The 16,155-nt window shown below is 37.4% G+C and overlaps 1 protein-coding gene across 1 annotated transcript; it reads right to left on the reverse strand.

The window, feature by feature from the left end:
* Nucleotides 1–4,526: 4,526 nt before the first annotated feature.
* LOC121319522 (dynactin subunit 6-like) lies at nt 4,527–15,182 on the reverse strand. The gene is made up of 7 exons (XM_041257043.1): nt 15,075–15,182; nt 14,677–14,741; nt 13,698–13,803; nt 13,508–13,593; nt 12,956–13,003; nt 12,175–12,317; nt 4,527–6,071 (listed from the first exon to the last, which is right to left on the reverse strand). The coding sequence occupies exons 1-7, from the start codon at nt 15,107–15,109 to the stop codon at nt 5,973–5,975; spliced, it is 582 nt and encodes a 193-aa protein (XP_041112977.1). The 5' UTR covers nt 15,110–15,182; the 3' UTR covers nt 4,527–5,972.
* Between the last annotated feature and the right edge of the window lie 973 nt (nt 15,183–16,155).

Consider the following 16,155-nt stretch of genomic DNA (forward strand, 5'->3'; position numbering starts at 1 on the left):
TACCTGTTAGCAGGTGCAGAAGTCTCATTGAGAGCTACAGAAAACGTTTGATTGCAGTGATTGCCTCTAAAGGTTGTGCAACAAAATATTAGATTAACGGTCCCATCATTTTTGTCCATGCCATTTTCATTTGTTTTATTATTTACGATATTATGTTGAATAAAAAATCAAAAGCAAAGTCTGATTTCTATTAAATATGGAATAAACAATGGTGGATGCTAATTACTTTTGTCAGTTTCAAGTTATTTCAGAGAAAATTGTGCATTCTTCATTTTTTGTGGAGGGGTACCAACAACTTTGAGCACGTCTGTATACCTTTTTAACCATTCATAACATTGTTGTTTTGTACCTACGTTAATGTCAATATATCAATACCTATCAAAACAGACATATTGTTTTCACCACTCACAGATGTACATGCCCTTTAAATGGGTGGGACACAAAAGTCCAAGTTAGGAGAAGCAATTAGGCCAATCTTGTCAAACATCAAGCAAATAGGCACAGTTGGAAAGGTGCTGGGGCCCAACACTCACACAATTCTTGCTTCTAACTTGGCGCCTTTTTTTGATCGCTTTGCTCCACTTGAAATGCTCTTTGTATGACTTGAAACCTATTTGTTTGATGCTTGACAAGATTGGCCTAATTGCTTCTCCTAACTTGGACTTTTGTGTTTGATATTACCCATTTAAACATGTTTTTTTTTTACATTAACAATGTATTTGTTATAGATAGCAATATAAATCATCCATACTCCATAAAAGACTACTGCATTTATTAATTATAGAAATTTACCTTCTATAAATTCAGTTGACAGATTGACAGGTCAATTGGTAGGTTAGGTTGACGAGGACTAAGGCAACACTGAGAAATCCTAAGGATCAATAATTCAGTCGCTTATTCACCAGCCATACTTGCATACATTTTTTGGTTGTTTAAAAAAAATAAATAAATAAAAATGAAACCCCAAACTCGGTCGCACGTTTTTGCCAGTTCCCAGGCAGGCTACAGTTAGCTGTCCTTTCATTTAAGAACATCAGAACATAAGAAAGTTTACAAATGAGAGGAGGCCATTCGGCCCATCTTGCTCGTTTGGTTGTTAGTAGCTTATTGATCCCAGAATCTCATCAAGCAGCTTCTTGAAGGATCCCAGGGTGTTAGCTTCAACAACATTACTGGGGAGATAATTCCACACACTCACAATTCTCTGTGTAAAAAAGTGCCTCCTATTTTCTGTTCTGAATGCCCCTTTGTCTAATCTCCATTTGTGACCCCTAGTCCTTGTTTCTTTTTTCAGGCTGAAAAAGTCCCTTGGGTCGACACTGTCAATACCTTTTAGAATTTTGAATGCTTGAATTAGGTCACCACGTAGTCTTCTTTGTTCAAGACTGAACAGATTCAATTATTTTAGCCTGTCTGCATATGACATGCCTTTGAAGCCCGGAATAATTCTAGTCGCTCTTCTTTGCAGTCTTTCTAGAACAGCAATATCTTTTTTATAGCGAGGTGACCAGAACTGCACACAATATTCAAGATGAGGTCTTACTAGTGCATTGTACAGTTTTAACATTACTTCCCTTGATTTAAATTCAACACTTTTCACAATGTATCCGAGCATCTTGTTAGCCTTTTTTATAGCTTCCCCACATTGTCTAGATGAAGACATTTCTGAGTCAACAAAAACTCCTAGGTCTTTTTCATAGATTCCTTCTCCAATTTCAGTATCTCCCATATGATATTTATAATGTACATTTTTATTTCCTGCGTGCAGTACCTTACACTTTTCTCTATTAAATGTCATTTGCCATGTGTCTGCCCAGTTCTGAATCTTGTCTAGATCATTTTAAATGACCTTTGCTGCTGCAACAGTGTTTGCCACTCCTCCTACTTTTGTGTCATCTGCAAATTTAACAAGTTTACTTACTATACCAGAATCTAAATCATTAATGTAGATTAGGAATAGCAGAGGACCTAATACTGATCCCTGTGGTACACCACTGGTTACCACACTCCATTCTCCTCTAATCAGTACTTTCTGTTTTCTAGATGTTAACCACTCCCCAATCCAGGTACATGTGTTTCCTTGAATCCCAACTGCGTTCAGTTTGAGAATTAATCTTTTGTACGGGACTTTGTCAAAAGCTTTCTGGAAATCTAAATAAACCATGTCATATGCTTTGCAATTATCCATTATCGATGTTGCACCCTCAAAAAAATCAAGCAAGTTAGTTAGACACGATCTCCCTTTCCTAAAACCATGTTGACTGTCTCCCAGGACCCTGTTACCATATAGGTAATTTTCCATTTTGGATCTTATTATAGTTTCCATAAGTTTGCATATAATAGAAGTCAGGCTTACTGGTCTGTAGTTACCTGGTTCAGTTTTGTTTCCCTTTTTGTGGATCGGTATTACGTTTGCAATTTTCCAGTCTGTCGGTACCACCCCTGTGTCAAGAGACTGCTGCATGATCTTGGTTAGCGGTTTGTAAATTACTTCTTTCATTTCTTTGAGTACTACTGGGAGGATCTCATCCGGCCCAGGGGATTTGTTTATTTTAAGAGCTCCTAGTCCCTTTAACACTTCTGCCTCAGTTATGCTAAAGTTATTTAAAACTGGATAGGAACTGGATGACATGTGGGGCATGTTGTCAGTATCTTCCTTTGTAAAAACTTGTGAAAAGTAATCATTTAACATATTTGCTATTTTTTTTCTTCATCTATGATTTTGCCATTTGTATCTCTTAAACATTTAATCTCCTCTTTGAATGTTCGCTTGCTGTTGTAATATTGGAAAAACATTTTGGAATTGGTTTTAACTCCCTTAGCAATGTTCATTTCTATTTCTCTCTTGGCCTTTCTAACTTCCTTTTTGACTTGCGTTTGCAGTTCCGTGTACTCTTTCTGTGTACTTTCTTTTTGGTCCTTTTTTAATGCTCTGTAAAGTGCCTTTTTTCGCTGAATATTTTTTTTAATTGATCTATTAAACCATTTTGGCAATTTAGTTTTACATTTAGATTTATCTACTTTAGGGATGTAATTGTTTTGTGCCTCTAGTACTACATTTTTGAAGAATAACCATCCTTCTTCTGTGGGTGTTTTCTCTATTTTACTCCAATCTACTTCTGTTAGTCTCTGTTTCATACCTTCATAGTTTGCTTTTCTAAAATTGTAGACCTTAGCTTTAGTCTTTACTTTTGGGGTTTTAAAAAACACTTCAAATGAGACCATGTTGTGGTCTGAGTTTGCCAGTGGTTCTCTGACCACTGTTTTAGTTATTCTGTCTTTGTTATTTGAAAAGACTAAATCAAGGCATGCCTCCCCTCTAGTCGGTGCCTTGACAAATTGTGTTAGGAAGCAGTCATTTGTCATTTCCACCATTTCAATTTCATCCTTCGTGCTACCCACCGGGTTTTCCCATTTTATATGGGGGAAGTTGAAATCCCCCATTAGTATGGCTTCTCCTTTGCTACACACATTTCTAATGTCATTGTATAACAGATTATTGTGCTCACCGTCTGAATCTGGCGGTCTATAGCATGCTCCTATTATTATGCTCTTTGAAGTCTGCTGTTATTCTGACCCATATTGATTCAGCTTTATTTTCTTTGTCCAGGTTTAACATCTGGGCTTCAAGACTGTATAGTGCTACCCCTCCTCCTCTTCTGTCCTGCCTGTCTTTCCTATACAGAGTATACCCACAAATATTATATTCGTCCTCATCACTCTCAGACAACCAAGTTTCAGTAACACCTATCACATCATAGTTACTTGTTAGTGCAGTAGCTTCAAGTTCTAGAATTTTGTTTCTGATACTTCTAGCATTTAGATAAATACATTTAATGGTTGCCTTACCTGAGTTGTTGTTCTTGTTTTGATGCGGTCTCCCTTCTGTTTTTTTGTTGATTTCTCCCCCCTTCCTTTCTAGTTTAAATGCTTCTGAACCTGCTTCCATGAACCGTTCTTGAGCTTCCGCATGCTGTCTTTTCCACAATTGACCATTGAGATGCCAGGAACCAACAAAGTACAAGCTTGATGACATGCAAACTCAAGCCGTGCTGCCTAATTGCTATGTGTATTCTTTTCGCTTTAAATGTAACTATCATGCATAATATATGCGTAAAACACCCAGTTTTTTATGATCCACAGCCATCGCACATGTATAAGCTGGTGGCATCAATGACACAGAAGTAAAACGCTGTTCTCCTGGGATGTGGAATAGTTCCTTCTAGCACCCTTTAATTTTTAGTTATTATTAATAAATATCAATAGATGTTTTCTATATATTCACACTGACCTGTCTATTTAGTTATTTTTCACCAATTGCGCACAGCAGAATTCTAGGAAATGTAGTAGTAAGGTGTGGTGTAGATGTGCCCCCTAGTGCAGCATTAATGACTAACAATTGAGAAACTGGATAAACACACCAAAGTAAATCAATTTTTTTTTTTTTTTTTTTTGGGGGGGGGGGGGGGGTTTGTTACACAATAAAAACACTTTGAAGCAATAGAACAAACACAAAATTTAAGTTATTGTTTTAATCAGGGTTATATTTATTTTAACAGTATTGTTTGTCCCCTTACAAAGTTTAGATATGATTTAATCTAAAATGGTTAGTGCTATTCGTCCCTTTCTGTTTATTTTTTTTTTATTTGAAATCTGCAGTTGTTTTTTTACCCCATTTTACCCCATACTGACTTGGAAGAGACGAAGACAACACACACGTCCTCTGAAACGTGTGTTGTCAGCCACCCGCTTCTTTTCACTGCAGGCCCAACATGCAGCTACCTCAGAGCTACAGCGTTGGAACAGCACGCAGTTCTGGGCCGCTTGCAGGTAGGCCCGCTGGCACCCAGCCAGTCTAAAGGGTTTGCTGGTGCACCGTGAGCAGAGAACATCCTTGTCGACCTAAGCGCTCCCGGGCCGACAGTAAAATAGCCTGGAACCGAACCGGTGACCTCCATAATATGGGGCGCATTCCTGCACGCGGAGTGCCTTTACTGGATGTGCCACTCAGGAGCTCCTCCCTTTCCATTTTGAGCTTATATTTAAATTTTATCTTAGATCCCCATTAAGTATACTGCAGACTACAAAGATTGAGTTCTGTAGCTAAGTTTAATCAGCACAGTGCTCATCACAAACAGACCTAATAGCAAGGCAGGGCAGGGCAGTTCTACAGTCAGGCCTGTAACCAATACTAGGGATTTTTCATTTGATATATGCTTTAATGTCAGATATAGGTTGCATCGCAAAAGCTTTACTCATATTGTGGGATTTTAAGAATATTAAGCAAGCAGTAATTACACAATGAAATACCAGTAAAGCTGATCAATGTTTTGTATGTAAAAAGCGGTCTGTTGCTGGCTCTGAGGAAAATTTAACTGGTCGGTACTAAAAGATGGTCACTATGAGTCGTGTTGTTTTTTAACAGTAAATTTGGCCCACTCAGAATCTTAAGATCTTACTGCATTTCTATTCTTGAACTATCTCATTTTCTATCAAGCTGAAGAAAAGATTGTGAAAGTTTACTCAATGTACTGTGGTAAGGCTGCTTAACGCATACCTGGCAGACAGTCTGGCAATGATTCAATGGTATGAGTGACCATTAAACACCTTGAAAAGAACCCTCTAATTATGTTTAATCAGTTGATGCCAGTGTATTTGCAATACTGGAACAAATAGATTGACAAGTTTTTATAACTTATCATTTTAAAGTTATGATGTAGTGTTGGAATGGCTCATGAAGGGACAGAAAAAACACAGCTTTGTCTATATACCATAATAGGTATGAATACCAACCGATGAAACTGATGAAGTTCAAATAAACATAGTCATTTTAAAGACTCCTAGCTTTAAAACAGCAAATCATAAAGCTTTCATTTAAACACAAAGTACATCTAGTGAAACCGCTACTTCATTGTTGTACAATTTTGTCTTCTGTGCACAGACCACATTATTTTTGAAAATATTTGGTCACTTTAATTTTTTGCAGGAGTTGAGTTTCCTTTTAAAGTCTTCTTCAGGTGGTGGTAATTGGGAAGAATCTTCATGAGGAAATCTAACTGAAGAGTCTGGGGCTGGTAATTAGATCAGAAAACAAAAAATGAGATGGCTGTAAGGCAATCCTAAAAAGCAAATCTAACAAAACAGTACAAACTTCCATTTCTTCTTCAACAAATTAATTTAGTTTGGAATCAATAAATTAGTATTTTACATCAAATATCAGGTGCAATTATTCACAGTTATAGACAACTTAATATGGTAGAGGTAGATGTACAGTATATATGTCACACTTTAGACATTTGCATATACCTGGAACAGCTTGTCCTATTGTGAGGAAACTCAGACCTACTTTATGACAAGTTACTGTGTATCATAATTAGAGCTTCTGATTTTCAGTTTTAACCGATAAAAACGCATAAAACACCTGTAATACAAAAAAAAAAAAAAATAATAATAATGAAATAAAATCGGTGTATAGTCAATCAACACCGGAAAAAACATTAGAAATGGTTACTCAATTCCTGCTGACCACCCCATCCCATTTAAAATAAAATAATCCTACTATAAAAAAAACCTCATAGGCAGTGTGGTCCAGTGGTTAAAGTCCAGGGCTTGTAACCAGAAAGCCTCTGGTTCACATCCCACCTCTGCCACTGACTGACTTATCGTGTGACCCTGAGCAAGTCACTTAACCTCCTTGTGTTCCATCCTGCAGATGAGATGTTAAATCAATGTCATAAGAACATAAGAAAGTTTACAAACGAGAGGAGGCCATTCGGCCCATCTTGCTCATTTGGTTGTTAGTAGCTTATTGATCCCAGAATCTCATCAAGAAGCTTCTTGAAGGATCCCAGGGCATCAGCTTCAACAACATTAATGTCCTATTGTAAGTGACTGCATACAATGCACAGTTCACAGCCTACCTCTGTAAAGCGCTTTGTGATGGTAGTCCACTATGAAAGATGCTATATAAAAATAAAGATGATTATTATTATTACTACATGTCCCTCCTTCCTGAGTTGTACACATCATCGATTCATACTGAATACTTTAAACCCACCCCAATTACAGTGGCAGCAGATTCCTACATTTCAATTGGGAGACTCCGCTTACGAGATTTGAAACGAGATTACAATTAGTAATGGAGGCTTGTTCACGGGACTTAAAGCTGTATTACAGTTAAGATACAGAGGATTTAAAACAGAATTGCAAATTACGGCAAAATGTAAAAAAATGCCTACACACAAAAACCCCAAAAGAATGTGCCCATGACCATAAGGATTTCGTTGTGGAAAGCAGCAAAGGAAAAAGGTACAACTTAAGTGTGCAAGTACTGTCGAGTTACTACTATACATATTTTGACACAAAAAACACCTAAGCATTTTGGACAGTAACTGAAAACAATTTCCTACAGTATATAAAGAGAGAAAACCCTGGGGAAAAAAAAAGCACGAAAAATGTAATTAATAAAAACTGATAAACAGAAGCCCTAAACAGAGGACATTGGGGAAACACAGCCGCGTGTGTTTTTCTGATAACAAACAAGCTGAAACTCGGAGCAGCTGATTCAAATTCAGCGCCGTTTTGAGACACGGGCGAGGGGAGGAGCCGACAGCACAGCAGAACAACGCAGTTAAACGAGGCAGTCTTCCCAGCGACAGCGAGTGGAAGCGACAGCGAGTGGGAGAAGTACAGCGTGGAAAAGTACAGAGCAGTTTCGAAGCAGAAAGGAGAAATTGCATCTTGAATTGCTTTAATCAGAAAACAGAGGACATTGGGGAAACACAGCCGCGTGTGTTTTTCTGATAACAAACAAGCTGAAACTCGGAGCAGCTGATTCAAATTCAGCGCCGTTTTGAGACACGGGCGAGGGGAGGAGCCGACAGCACAGCAGAACAACGCAGTTAAACGAGGCAGTCTTCCCAGCGACAGCGAGTGGAAGCGACAGCGAGTGGGAGAAGTACAGCGTGGAAAAGTACAGAGCAGTTTCAAAGCAGTTTGAAAGCAGGCTGACGGCTGCAGAAGAAACTAAACTTCAAAAAAAAAAAACCCTCAACATGGTCTTCAAGCCAGTAATCTGTGACACCTGCTTGATGTGGGAAATCCGAGAAAACCCAGCGGAGCTAAACCAAGTGTGCGTAAAGTGCCGCGCGATCCAGGATTTGCATAAACTAGTAAGCATGCTAGAAATGGAGCTGGAAGAAGTGAGACAGCAACAGGATCTTGAGGAACTGGCACACCCACAATTCATGGAAGTCTGCATCACCCCTAACAGACTGAAAGCCACCAGGGAGATAGAAGGTCAGAACAGCTGGGTTCAGGTAGGCAGAAGCAGGGAAAAAAAGAAACTTCGTCAAACACCACCAGAAATCAAAACAACCAACAGATTTGAGTCACTTCAGAATTGTGATGAGCAGAACCAACAACAAGAGAATGAAAGGAACAACATCCAGGACCCTATTGACAGTGGTGACAAGACAGTAAAAAGAAGGGAGGTCATGATTGTTGGGGACTCCATATTGAGAAACACAGCAAGTTCAGTTCGCAGTTTGGACCCCCTTACTACAACAGTGTGCTGCCTTCCGGGAGCCTCGGTCAAGCACATCACTGAGAACGTGGACAGGCTCCTAGAACGAACAGGAGACGACCCGGTAGTAGTCGTCCACATCGGTACAAACAACATTGGAAGAGACAGACCAAAATCCCTGCAAAACAAATTCAGAGAGCTAGGAAGGAAATTAAAAGAGAAAACCAAAACTGTGGTATTTTCTGGTATACTACCCGCACCTTGCAAAGGACCATATGGACAGCTGGAAATAATAAATCAAAACCAATGGTTGAAGACGTGGTGCACACGGGAAGGCTTCACCTATCTTGATCATTGGACCACTTTCTACAACGAGGACTATCTGTATAGACGGGATGGACTGCACTTAAATAACAAGGGAACCAGTCTACTTGGAGAAAAGATCCTCGAGCAGGTTCAGAAGCATTTAAACTAGAAAGGAAGGGGGGAGAAATCAACAAAAAAAACAGAAGGGAGACCGCATCAAAACAAGAACAACAACTCAGGTAAGACAACCATTAAATGTATTTATCTAAATGCTAGAAGTATCAGAAACAAAATTCTAGAACTTGAAGCTACTGCACTAACAGGTAACTATGATGTGATAGGTGTTACAGAAACGTGGTTATCTGAGAGTGATGGGGACGAATATAATATTTGTGGGTATACACTGTATAGGAAAGACAGGCAGGACAGAAGAGGAGGAGGGGTAGCGCTATACATAAGAAACAGTCTTGAAGCCCAGGTGTTAAACCTGGACAAAGAAAATAAAACCGAATCAATATGGGTCAGAATAACAGACAAAAATTCAAAAGGCATAATAATAGGAGCATGCTATAGACCGCCAGATTCAGACGGTGAGCACAATAATCTGTTATACAATGACATTAGAAATGTGTGTAGCAAAGGAGAAGCCATACTAATGGGGGATTTCAACTTCCCCCAAATAAAATGGGAAAACCCGGTGGGTAGCGCGAAGGATGAAATAGAAATGGTGGAAATGACAAATGACTGCTTCCTAACACAATTTGTGAAGGCACCCACTAGAGGGGAGGCATGCCTTGATTTAGTCTTTTCAAATAACGAAGATAGAATAACTAAAACAGAGGTCAGAGAACCACTGGCAAACTCAGACCACAACATGGTCTCATTTGAAGTGTTTTTTAAATCCCCAAAAGTAAAGACTAAAGCTAAGGTTTACAATTTTAGAAAAGCAAACTATGAAGGTATGAAACAGAGACTAACAGAAGTAGATTGGAGTAAAATAGAGAAAACACCCACAGAAGAAGGATGGTTGTTCTTCAAAAATGTAGTACTAGAGGCGCAAAACAATTATATCCCTAAAGTAGACAAATCTAAATGTAAAACTAAATTGCCAAAATGGTTTAATAGATCAATTAAAAAAAATATTCAGCGAAAAAAGGCACTTTACAGAGCATTAAAAAAGGACCAAAAAGAAAGTACACAGAAAGAGTACACAGAACTGCAAACGCAAGTCAAAAAGGAAGTTAGAAAGGCCAAGAGAGAAATAGAAATGAACATTGCTAAGGGAGCTAAAACCAATTCCAAAATGTTTTTCCAATATTACAACAGCAAGAGAACATTCAAAGAGGAGATAAATGTTTAAGAGATACAAATGGCAAAATCGTAGAGGAAGAAAAAAAAATAGCAAATATGTTAAATGATTACTTTTCACAAGTTTTTACAAAGGAAGATACTGACAACATGCCCCACATGTCATCCAGTTCCTATCCAGTTTTAAATAACTTTAGCATAACTGAGGCAGAAGTGTTAAAGGGACTAGGAGCTCTTAAAATAAACAAATCCCCTGGGCCGGATGAGATCCTCCCAGTAGTACTCAAAGAAATGAAAGAAGTAATTTACAAACCGCTAACCAAGATCATTTGCTTGATTTTTTTGAGGATGCAACATCGATAATGGATAATTGCAAAGCATATGACATGGTTTATTTAGATTTCCAGAAAGCTTTTGACAAAGTCCCGCACAAAAGATTAATTCTCAAACTGAACGCAGTTGGAATTCAAGGAAACACATTTACATGGATTAGGGAGTGGTTAACATGTAGAAAACAGAAAGTACTGATTAGAGGAAAAACCTCAGAATGGAGTGTGGTAACCAGCGGTGTACCACAGGGATCAGTATTAGGTCCTCTGCTATTCCTAATCTACATTAATGATTTAGATTCTGGTATAGTAAGCAAACTTGTTAAATTTGCAGACGACACAAAAGTAGGAGGAGTGGCAAACACTGTTGCAGCAGCAAAGGTCATTCAAAATGATCTAGACAAGATTCAGAACTGGGCAGACACATGGCAAATGACATTTAATAGAGAAAAGTGTAAGGTACTGCACGCAGGAAATAAAAATGTACATTATAAATATCATATGGGAGATATTGAAATTGGAGAAGGAATCTATGAAAAAGACCTAGGAGTTTTTGTTGACTCAGAAATGTCTTCATCTAGGCAATGTGGGGAAGCTATAAAAAAGGCTAACAAGATGCTCGGATACATTGTGAAAAGTGTTGAATTTAAATCAAGGGAAGTAATGTTAAAACTGTACAATGCACTTGTAAGACCTCATCTTGAATATTGTGTGCAGTTCTGGTCACCTCGCTATAAAAAAGATATTGCTGCTCTAGAAAGAGTGCAAAGAAGAGCGACCAGAATTATTCCGGGCTTAAAAGGCATGTCATATGCAGACAGGCTAAAAGAATTGAACCTGTTCAGTCTTGAACAAAGAAGACTACGTGGCGACCTAATTCAAGCATTCAAAATTCTAAAAGGTATTGACAGTGTCGACGCAAGGGACTTTTTCAGCCTGAAAAAAGAAACAAGGACCAGGGGTCACAAATGGAGTTTAGAAAAAGGGGCATTCAGAACAGAAAATAGGAGACAATTTTTTACACAGAGAATTGTGAGGGTCTGGAATCAACTCCCCAGTAATGTTGTTGAAGCTGACACCCTGGGATCCTTCAAGAAGCTGCTTGATGAGATTTTGGGATCAATAAGCTACTAACAACCAAACGAGCAAGATGGGCCGAATGGCCTCCTCTCGTTTGTAAACTTTCTTATGTTCTTATGTTCTTAATCATAATCTCTGGTATATGAGATTGTTCTGTCACTCCCTCCGGCTGTCTATATGTCACACTTATATTTTTACACACAGTATATCAATATCAAGGCATTTGTCTGTTGCCTTCTTCCAAATCATGCTGATATACTTTTTCATGTTATGATGGCTTTATGTATATTTTTTTGCTCTTTAGGAAAAGAAAAAGCTACCAAAGTTTACATAACACAGACATTTTACAAACATATTTTGCCCATTATCTTACTCAAAAACATTGTACTTTATGATTTAAAGAATTCAGAATGTTAATAAAACTCATATTCTGCATCTCATGTGCAGATTATGCAAATGATTTGAGAATTCAGATGGTTAAAAAGTACAAAATGCTTAGAGACCTCATCACCAAAATTCTGTTTGGGGTAAAAATCGGTACCCCAATCTTCCATAAACTTTCAACACTGGCATGCTTAATGGGCTACTCTGTAAAAATGTCTTTGAATAATATTAATAGCGGCTTACCTGTGGCCTTTCTGTCTGCACTCTGCGCATGCACCCTGAACCGTAGATTACAGTATTCTCTGGGATGACTTCACATGTATTAACCTGGCAGCAGGCTCCAATGATGCAACCACTTGTCAGAATTACATTCCTTCCTACTTCGGCTTGAAGACAAAACATGAATCAGTCTCTATAGTAATAGTATTTTTTTTATTAATGCAATTTTATCAAAGACAAATAAAACAATGTTAATAAAAAATACCCTGATATAAATGCAGTTTTGCCAAATATATTTGTTTAGAAGCTGGTTTTATGAAAAGAACAAATAAGTATAGCAGTTATCTTTTATTAATTTGATGGCAATTTTAATTACAGTGCTGCACTCAATACGAATGCAACATTCTGCATTTTAAAGAGAAGCAGTATTTTATATATTGGGTTAAAATATACCGACACCATATGTGATTAAACCTGGTGAAACACTGCATTTTCCACCTTAAACTGCCATGATCGCAAAGGAGGGTAAAAGTAGACAAGTTCATCAAATGCAAGACTGCACTCCCAACACAGTATAAAGCATATGGCAAAGATTAAAACATAGTTTGAGACCATAAGGTCACATTTTGCAAAACAATATAACATTTTGAATTTAAGATAACACCATCCATGTTTAAAACCTAAACTGGAGATTAAATAATGACACGTTATTGAGTACCAGCCTAGTGAAAATACTGAAACCACCAAATGAAATTCATACACAAATGTAGGGGGGGGGATAAATAAATAAATAAAATATTCTTACCTTTGGACTCAACTACATTGTTATCTCCAATTTTCATAGCCTGTGATACTGCACGAAATCAGTTCAGGAAAGCATTCTTTTTTTTAAAAGATGTATTTAAAATGTTAGACATTTGTTTCTGTAGTTATGCCTCAGAGCAGATTATGTACAGGATTCAAGCATTAATGACCAATGCGGGGGTCCTTATTTAACAGATAATGATCTGCAGGGTTGGTTGGACCATCATTATCATCAGGTTAAAATATAGTAACAGACCAGTAAGTCAGCAAATAATTCTGTCCACACTTACTTTGCAAGTGCAAAACATCACCTATAAGCACATAATACAGTATACAACAGAAACAGAGACAAAAACATCAATGTCTGGTCTATACTGTAAGTATGTTACAAACACCAAAAGGTCATTTGGCTCATCAACGCCAGAACTTAGTCTAGTTATCTTTGAAAGGCTCCAAATGACTCACAAGCTTGGTCACTAAATCCTTTTAACAGAAGTAATTAGAAGAATGATTTTCTTCAGTCAACGTTAACAGAGCTAAAGAAAAGGGATACTGCATCCAACTTCAAAAACATTGTTTATTCCAATTGTCATCGTCTTTGGTTCCACATCTTTGTCAGGTATGATATTTTCAGGAAAGCTATAAAACAGAAAGAAGCCAAAAGTGTAAAAATCTCTGAACAGTGAACACATACCAAGAGAAAAGAAGACCTCTCTCACAGTAGTTAAAAACAACATACTAACCAGTTTATAAGGAGGGCTTGCTCTTCAATGAGATTTCCTTCTCCAATAACTATCGGCCCTGCTTCTGCTAATATGCGTGCTTTAGGGTGAACCACTGTTCTTGGTCCTATTGGAACATACAGCCATGACACAATATCCATGAGTAACTCAGCCAAAGCACAATTGCAAAAATCAAGTGCAGAAAATCTGGGGTGGTAATTCAAAATGCAAATGTTGTACATTATTAAGTAGAATATAGCGATTTCAAAGTATACGTTTTTGTGATTAGGCTGCAAGACAACAGAATGTAGGCATAAGAGAATAAGAATCTTATTGCATAGTAGTTTCATCCTTTCTAGGTTTTAATACAAGCTTGATTAGCCACAGTGTGTATGTAACAAGCTTAGGTATGTGTTGTTTAACTCATAGTAAAACCAGAAATGGATCAAACTGCTATACAAATAGTCTTGTCCATCCCTGGAAATCCCCTTTACCACTGTATGTCCCTTAGAGATTACACATTTCAAAATCAAAATACTGTAAAACTGTGGTATGAGGCAAAATAAAATGGAAACAGTACATGTTCTAGGCAAAGGCTTTGGTCATCAAACTGCAGTGTGAATCAGTGTTTACACAGAACCTGACAGGCCCACCTAGAAAAGTGTGCACCACTTAACATGTTTGTTGGCTTTTCTGTTCAATATTCACAAATTAAAAGTTCTAAGACTCTCAGATTTAAAAAGTATCAGTGTCTATACTATTATTCAAACAACAAACACCAAGCATCATTCCATTTCATTTGGTAGTAAAATGCTGACAGTACCTATCAAATGCATTACAAGTTACAGACCAGTATAGCTTCAGTTGCATTTAATTGGAGACATGATCACACTCATTTCCCATTGTTGAAAGTAAAGAAAACAATACCAGTCAATCACTTTTTTAAATGCGTGACTTAGTTCTGAATACAGTATTTCATGGGTGTTACTGCGTTACTTACCAATGGTTACATCTCCTCTGATTTCGCTTTCCACACAAACAACAGCTCCGGGTGCAATCTTGACACTGCGTTACAAAGAAACATTTGTCTGACAACACCAAAAAACAAAAAATAAGAATAACCGATTCTACAGTACGGATGCATAAAGACACCTACTCACAGATAAACAAAAAACACCGTTGTATGTATTTAAAAAATAATAATACAGTATTTATAGAAAATATTTATAATATGCAAATCCGGGTGTGGGCGAGCCTCTATCGTCAACCGCCAATGGTTGGTTTCTTTTCGTTTGTTCTACAGCAGCAACTACAAAGTCGCATGCTGCTACAGAACAATGTTCCTTGAACCAAGGGCTATTTTACAGCAAGGTTTCATAAAGTAGTACCCACTTTTACCTGTTCTGTATTTGTTTTGCTTTCAAGTCCGCCATCTTGAATCAACCATCAGCGCTCTATTAACATCCCTAGGACTCGAGCGCCACGCAGATCGATGGCTCCCTTTTGATTGTACAGGCGAAGCAGTACAGTTCATGTTTTACTGTATTTGGTCAGATCTAGGAGGTATGACACAGGCACGGTTTTTTGTGGGATGGAACCGCATATAACAGTCTCGCATTTTGATTGGTCCATGTTTGTCACATCATGAATAAGTTATCACACGAGTGGAAAAGCGCGCAGGCATTTTTAAAACATTGCGATCAGAGAGAGAAAGAGAGCGAGAGATCTGCTTTCCACAAACTTTCAATTAAAATATAACGTGGTATTTTGCTGTACTAATATAACAAACTATGAGTTATATGAATTATCATGTTATGCGCGAATGTAAGAATTGTTTTTCTGAAGTGGTGTACTTTTTTCTTTCAAATAACATATATCTGTAATAGTTTGCGCGATGTATTTTAATATCAAATATATACACTGTTGCAATTTTGTTACAGAATACATTAGTTTATCTCTAATGTAATCATAGTTTTACATTCAGGGCCGCTTTGGCTTTTAGATAATTTTCAAATTCAGCCCAGTTTTTGGGACTCAGAGTTTCTAAGTCATGCAGCACAGTTTACCATAAACTGGATTGTGAATTAATTTAAGAGTAACCCTTATTACAAGAATCAAAGTTCATGTATTTTTTACTCGCCCCAGAAAACATTATTTTTTTTATGAAAAACTGAAATAAAATGCAAATGTTAAATATATATCTACATATTTCTTAATACAAAGAAGAGACCACTTTGTACTGAAACAGATACATGCAAATTAATTAAAACACACTTCTGAGAAGGAACATGGTATTCCAAAAAAGGACATCCATTTGCTTATGTAATGTCCATCAATATATTGTAGCAATTTGGGTTCTTTTTGTGACAAAAATGAGATTGCAACCATGAGTAGATGAAGTATGTTTATTTTGACGATAATTAAATAATCACAAAATAAAATCATAAAGTGAGAAAAGGGGACTGGGAGTCGAAAGAGA

This window comes from Polyodon spathula, chromosome 1 (genome assembly GCF_017654505.1).
Source record: "Polyodon spathula isolate WHYD16114869_AA chromosome 1, ASM1765450v1, whole genome shotgun sequence".
NCBI lineage: Eukaryota > Metazoa > Chordata > Actinopteri > Acipenseriformes > Polyodontidae > Polyodon > Polyodon spathula.

What these genes read in the sequence shown, in the direction of transcription:
- LOC121319522 (XM_041257043.1), bottom strand. Translation starts at nt 15,109, where the DNA reads ATGGCGGACTTGAAAGCAAAACAAATACAGAACAG. An exon ending in CAGAGGAGATGTAACCATTG is followed by an intron (nt 13,804 to 14,676) that starts GTAAGTAACGCA and finishes ATGTTCCAATAG; the next exon opens with GACCAAGAACAGTGGTTCAC. An exon ending in TGCAGACAGAAAGGCCACAG is followed by an intron (nt 6,072 to 12,174) that starts GTAAGCCGCTAT and finishes TCTAATTACCAG; the next exon opens with CCCCAGACTCTTCAGTTAGA.